The 7093-nt window shown below is 45.0% G+C and overlaps 1 protein-coding gene across 2 annotated transcripts; it reads left to right on the top strand.

Annotated features, from left to right (window-relative positions):
* The first annotated feature begins 1066 nt into the window (after positions 1–1066).
* Positions 1067–4016, top strand: LOC119174173 (prostaglandin reductase 3-like). Of its 2 annotated transcripts, none has more exons than XM_075896057.1 (2): positions 1067–1271; positions 2055–4016. In XM_075896057.1, exons 1-2 carry the CDS (start codon positions 1128–1130, stop codon positions 2829–2831), a joined length of 921 nt encoding a protein of 306 aa, XP_075752172.1. In that variant the 5' UTR covers positions 1067–1127; the 3' UTR covers positions 2832–4016. The 2 variants fall into 2 exon arrangements, with proteins under 2 accessions (XP_075752172.1, XP_037280889.2); XM_037424992.2 differs by having other exon boundaries at positions 1113–1627.
* The last annotated feature ends 3077 nt before the right edge of the window (positions 4017–7093 follow it).

Here is a 7093-nt window from a genome sequence, read left to right as displayed (position 1 = left end):
CAACTAAAGCGGTTTTAGAAGACATAAAATTCTGCGATGCACTTAATATTGTGAGTAATAGAGAACTGGCTGAAGTGCATACGACGTTAATAATACGTAGTTTCTCTAGAATGTAAGGATGGTACATTATGAGGATGTCGACTAGATGCTATCGATAGACGTAGACGAATGGATCTTATTTCTATGTTGTCAGGATATGAGGGGTTCACTGGGGTGGCAAAACCACGAGTGCGTCACAATCACGGAGGGATCAATCCTTGTTCACGTGGTGCATACCCACTTTGGGGGATTGGCCAATAGTATGCAGTTTTAGAATAATGGAGGTTATATAGTAGAAGGATTACAGATTACCTAAAAATTATATAGTGCTTGATCTAATGCAGATCCTATTGTGACCATATGAGAAATAATTGTTTATCTTAGATCATAAAGGTATATAATGAGCTAGGGTGAACTCTTCTTGCGATGAAGAAAGCCTCGATCACCACCCCCTATTCACGCTTTTCTTAGCTTGGAAAGAATTGTGTTTTTTTTTTTCAGCTGAGGAAAGCAGCTCATGAGGTCACTGTTCTTGCATTAAAGTTCTTTTCCCCCTCCGTGTAGAAACAATGCCTCCTTTGGTAGAAATCCGTGGAGAAAGAAAACAACTCATTTCTTTCTTCGTAGTAGAAAGCGGTTTATTGGTGCTGCTCTCGTGCGTATGTTAACAAAAATACAAACTTGCACAACACTTGTTAATTTAGTAGACAATAACTCGCTTCTAAATATTAATATTAACGTGCTGTTTTTAACTCACTTTATTTAAATGCACTACATAGATCAATTAATATAGCTGTACCCTTCAGATTGGGCGGCGGCTAACGCCACTTAGCGGTCACACTTGATGAACAAAAACTAGATTTGTCTTTTTTTTTTTCATAAATAGTGAAGTTAAAGGCTGGCATTTTGCAGTGAAGAATTTAATTTTCACTTGTGCCTTGACTCTAGCCACCAATTACTGGCAATCAAAGCTAGCGACGTCACTAGTTTTTTTTTTTTTTAAGAACAAAACATAAAAGCAGACGCCTAACAAACACACCTCCCATTAAACACGTGCGCCGCATAGTGTATAAGTGGTCTGTGGCCGCATGCTCGAAGATAGGCGCATCCGTGTAGCAAGTTGTCCTGTGCTGCCGCACAACAGGCACGATCATTTAGAAAAGCCAGCAGGAAGCGCGCGCGGCCTCTTCACCGAAGAACTTTCCCGGAAAGGGCGAATCCGCGATAACCAGGTATGCTTCCTCAGTCCGCGACTCGTGCAGCGTTGCTACTTCGTTGCGCGCCGGTGGCCGCTGTTTCCAGGGCGAGCATGGCTTCGAAGAGCAAGATACCGGCCGAGTATCGCAAGCTGGTGTGCGTAAAGACGACGCCAAAGTTCCGTGACGCGGTATCCGTGGTTACGGTGCCCACACCGAAGCCTGGGCCGGGCGAAGTTCTCGTGCGCACCTGCTACGCCGGTATAAATGCATCAGACGTCAATGCAACCGCCGGCCGCTACGAAAACGCACCGAAGGAACACCCGTTCGACCTGGGATTCGAGTCTGTAGGCGAAGTGGTCGCGGTCGGCCCAGACGTCGATGGGCTTCAGGTAATTTGCCTTTACTCCGCTCACGCCCAGGGAATGCCGCAGAACGTGTTCAGTTTCGGTTTCGCTCTTGGGAGGGGCGGGTGCGGACAACGGGTACTACACAGTAAATTCAACCTAGCTCTGGAACACCTCTCGGAGAACGCAAGCTGTGCAGTTATCCTTTTAGCCAACGCATTTAATATCGAAGTGATGTGCAGATAATATATATGCCTGTGTCAATCTAGTTTGTTCCAAGTCAGCCTCGATCGAGACCAAATATCTCGACTCCGATTGACTAGCCTCCACAAAAGCGGCAGATTTTCAAGTTTTCGTCGATCGCAGTTTGAAAGTTGCCGTGCGATAGGAGCAATACGCAATCCATGTATAATACATACATGTAGCCGAATCGCGCGTGGTCCCTGATTTGGCGGATGTATTTTGATTGCAGGTCGGCAACGCCGTGGCCACGACCAACTTCCCCAGGTTCGGCGCGTTCGGCGAGTACCAATGCCTGAAGTCAACGCGTGCGTACCGCATACCGCAGGCAATACCCGAGGTAGTGGCGCTTCTGGTGAGCGGACTCACGGCCGCCATCGGCCTCGACCAACAGGGTCGCATTAGCGCTGGCGAGACAGTGCTCATCACGGCGGCCGCCGGAGGTCTGGGTCATCTGGCCGTGCAGTACGCGCGCGCAGCCGGCTGCCGCGTAGTGGCCACCTGTTCCTCTGAGCAGAAAGAGGAGTACCTACGCAGCTTAGGCTGCGAGAAGGTCATCAACTATCGCACTCACGACCTTGGCGCCGAGCTGGGCAAGGCGTACCCCGAAGGCGTCGACGTCGTCTGGGAGACCGTGGGCGGAGAGACGTTCGACACTCTCTTCAGGAAGCTGCGTCCACGAGGCCGCCTCGTTGTGGTGGGCGCCATCAAGGGCTATCTCGATGACGACAAGCCGTTCCCGGATGTCGATCTGCGCAATTTGCCGTACCGACTGCTCGCACGCTCGACAACTCTGGCGGGCTTCTTGTTGACCAGCTATGCCGACCTGTTCCCAGAGTATGTGGCTAAGCTGTACATGATGCTGCAAGACGGCACCCTCGTACCCAGGGTAGACCTAGGGGTCAATGCCGAGGGTGGGGAACTGAAGGGTGTCGAGGGATGCATTCGCGGCGTCGAGTACCTCCACTCTGGCAAGAGCGTCGGCAAGGTGGTTGTTAAGTTTGACTGACCTTACACCGCCTCTTCAACCATGTAATCAATCACTTGGAAAACTACTAAAGCAGCTCTGGCCAGGTGTTCAACTCTTCCCACAGACATGTCCTTATGCTTTCTCCAGCAGAACGCAGATAATATGATGGTGATTGCTAGCCGAAATACATAGACGGAGGCCTCGAATTATTGATGCTGTAGGCGTCCCATATCTGAAGTTGGGTAGTGTATGTATATATCAAGTTTTATTTTTATGCTGAAACTACATCTATAAAGGTCTTGACGACGAGCCTGGACAGTTGCACACTGGTTAAAAATATGAACTAAAGTTGCAACAAGTCCTCGGCAAAACATTTTGCGGCGATGTAGCAGTTACAACTGCTGCAACAAAATAATCTGTCACCGGCTAACAAAGGCGAACTATTTGCAGCTAAAACATGACCAAATGTGGCAATTTTCATGACTTCTGAAACTTTTGCAGTCAGCTATATGCAACATGATTCACTCATTGTGTTGCATTTTTTGCAGCTCAGCCATTCACCGGTTCGTCATCGCAAGTGCCTGCTCTGCAATAATCAAATAACTTATGAGATGGGCGCAGGTTATCACAGAAGTAAATGCAGTGAGAGCTGCAGCCCTACTGCCCAAGAATCCTTATAACTGGCTGGTTACAACTTTTTCAGAAGCCCTGGAAATGCGACTCTTGTATCGGTGCAAATTAAGATGCATACAATGGCCAAGTGCGCCTGTTGCAACAACATTGATCTGCTATTGTGGAGCACATATTAGTTATCTCTTGCGAGTTTTGCACTTTGTGAAGTGCTGATTCTGCGCTGCACACCAGCGCAGCTGCCCGAGAACGAAAAGAGAGACTTGGGCATAAGAACCTGCCAGTGCCAACACATGTACATACTCCAGATATTGCTCAAATTGTGCCGTGCAGAGTTGGGGATATTGTGCATGGACTATGACAAAGCTTTACACACATTTTGCAAACAATGTTATCACTTCATATTACAGACAGCCTGTTCTTGAAGGGTCAAGAGCTGCCAATATCAGCTAGGCCTTGTCACTGTTTTATAAATGATTGAAGCATTTGGTCTGGGAAAAGGAAAGATTGAAAATTGGGCTGACTTAACAGGAAATGTTCATATGTGGTGTTTATAGGCATGATATAAATAAAAGAAGATAATGGCGTGCCTTACCAGCTGTGTTATCCTCATTTCAGTGTAGATACACCAAGCACTGGTCTCTTAAGGACCAGTATAAGAGATGGGATAGGTGCGAGAAAGAAACACCTGACTGACAAACTCTCTGGAGGGAGTTCTAGTGATTGAACATCGTCAACCACATTTTTGCAACGCTCATTATTAAATCTGCAGTCGCTCTAGGTGCTGCTAACAGCACATGCTGCCACCTGTCTTTGTAGCACCTGTCTTGAAATAGTTTTGCTTGTGAATCATTTCAGAGTGGACCACAGAGCAAATGTGGATGGGTGGCTTTATGATGGCTTTATTACTTAGATTTATGATGAATGGTTTCTTTCCTGCAAATACATCAAGCAATTATGTAAGATGGGACTAGATGTGGGATGGATGCGATTGAGTATTGCTGGAAGTAGCTTTCGTCCTGCACTCAGCAGGCTATGATTGCATTACATTTAATATGTCAGAATCATTTCAGTCTTGCTAGATAGTGAAGTGCTAGTATCAAGCAACCAATGTTGGCAGCCATCTGAAAGCTTGTGCCAGCTTTTGGACACTTTTACTATGCCTAAATGACTCTAAAACAATAAAGCTGCAACCCTAGCTTCGAATTGCTCTACACAATACTTGTATGACTAGTGGCTCACTGAAAGAAAATCTTAATAAAAAGGGAGCCTTTAACTTATGTTTAAAATGCATAACCAGCCTTCCAAATTGTGTTTCTTGGCAAACCATAGGTACTGCCATTTTCTGTATAGGCTCCTATAGCGCACCACCGTTGAGTTACCAACTCGCCCCAGCAGACCGTGCTTTTTTGCAGTGCGACCCCGCTTAAGTCAATGTATAAGCCAGACTTTGCACCCCAGCCCAGGTGGCGACTGCGGGAGGCCTCGCCCATGCTTCTCCTCATGCACACGCCTCTGCGCAGTTGCATACTCAGCCACCATGGTAATGACCTTATCATGTGTCTGCATTTTTGGCTGAACTGGCTGTTTCATCAGAGCATCAAATAAACAACTATGAAATAGGTACTCTTCAATTGCACTTTGCAGTGCCGACGTTTTCTGCCTTTTGGGCACCAATGCCAGAGAAGAAACTTAATATTCGAGCTGTCAAGTAATGAAGCCCCTAGTAATGCCTCTGCTCTGAAGCAGAGCACAATAAGATGTTACTGATCATCCTGTTCATACCAAGTTCAGCATGTTGCCCAAGTTAAAAAGAGTGATAGCACCATAAATGCAGGCAATCGGTTGACATGCATAAAGCTTTGCAGAAAACATTTCCAGAATGTCTACAACTCATGCTGACAGCAGTAAAGGGCATGTTTGTATTGTCAGAAATTAAACATTTTCACTTCTCCTATAGTTTTTCATAGATGAGACAGACTAAGGTGCCTTTTAGTACTTTTGTATTTAAGATGAGACGAAAGACTTGTTAAGATGCGTTGCTCAACCTTCGACAATATTAGAGAAGGTTAAGCAAGGTCAAACTTCATGTCTGATGAGGCATCCAAGGCTTTCACTTTAAAAAAATATCCTAATGAAAACCAAAAGGTGGTGATGCTGTGTGATGGAGCCCCATGAGTACACTTCGCTGGTTTCAGAGCTTTTCGAACAAAAAAAAAAAAAAAGGAGGCTATCATTCAAAAGTGACCAAAAACTAGATTCAACACGTGCCTACACAGCTTTTCTGCACAACTCAATGAAGAGAAAATATCCTATGCTTTAATGTGTTATACCAGTGTTGAACTTCTGACCAGCAGTCTCAGCAAAAATACAAGCTTCTGCTATTACTTTCTTTTCGATTTACTGCAGAAACGAGATATTGAAATAATACCCAGTCATTGTGATCTGATTTCATGTTTCCTATACATGTTATGGCACAATTTTTGTTTGATCTGTGTACAAGATCTGTACAAGTCATGCTCCACATCATCTTTCTGTTCATTTCGGTCTCTTTTACTTTTTTTGTTATGCTTCCATTTTTCTCTTCCTTCGCCTATTTCAGTATGGATTTGCTTGTGTTTCTTGGGAACAATGCTGTCAAGCTATCTTAAAAACTCTTCTCACACCCACAGACTGCATTTATTGCGTTAGACAAGGACACAAGATAGTCAACCAATACATGCAAGACAACTGCCTTGAAACGATACAAGATACTTCACCAGAGAAGGAAAGAACTCATGACTACAATGCAGCACACACTTTAGCTCAGCGCGTGAGGGGAATTTTGCGAAACGACTAAAACTGCTAAGTTACAGAAATTGTTTCGGGCACGTACAATCAAGGTTCCTACGATCTTTGACTGCCTCCTAGGAGTTTGTAGAACTTTGGCCAAACCATGCCATAAAATTTGCCTGAAGAGGAATGGTTCGACAGTCCAATTAAAATATTAAGTAATGAAAATTCTGAGTCCAAGTGGGGATTGAGCCTGGGTCTTTAGCACGGCAAGCGGGAGTTCTACCACACGGCCACACCTCTGCTCGAGAATACAGTGAAAATAACTTCCTCTGCTAGGAAATGCAGTAAAAGTGACTTTCATGGTTTACCAACACACGCGTCCTGCATACATGCTTCACAATATAACATGAAATATTGCAGTAATAATGCATGGTACATGCATACATTGCCATTGAGTGTCAGAACATGCAATTATCATGATGTCCTCATGGTTTAAAGCAGGTCACCCACTACAAAAGGCACATGCGTTACTGGGCCTATTCCCTTGCGGCCACGTGGTGGGTGCAAGCAAGTTCGAAAAGATTTCATGCCCTAAGTGTTTGAAGTACGCACTAGGGACGGGATATCGCTAAGATGTTCACAACTCTTCATGGCGTAGCTTAAGGTTCCCCCCCCTTTTTTTTTCTCTATTTATTCACTGTAGGTATTGATCAATGACCAGCTAGCCAGGTCAATTTTTCTGATGTTATTTTTTAATGCAACAGCATTATAAGCAAACCTCACACATCTAGTACATGTGGTTATCTGATCAAAATAATGAGTCAATCACAAAAGCATTGCCTCAAGGTGCCAGCTGTTGAAAATCAAGAATGGGAGACTAGCCCATAACATGTGCC

This window comes from Rhipicephalus microplus, chromosome 5 (genome assembly GCF_043290135.1).
Source record: "Rhipicephalus microplus isolate Deutch F79 chromosome 5, USDA_Rmic, whole genome shotgun sequence".
Taxonomy (NCBI): Eukaryota; Metazoa; Arthropoda; class Arachnida; order Ixodida; family Ixodidae; genus Rhipicephalus; species Rhipicephalus microplus.
This window is presented reverse-complemented; position numbering and strand designations above follow the sequence as displayed.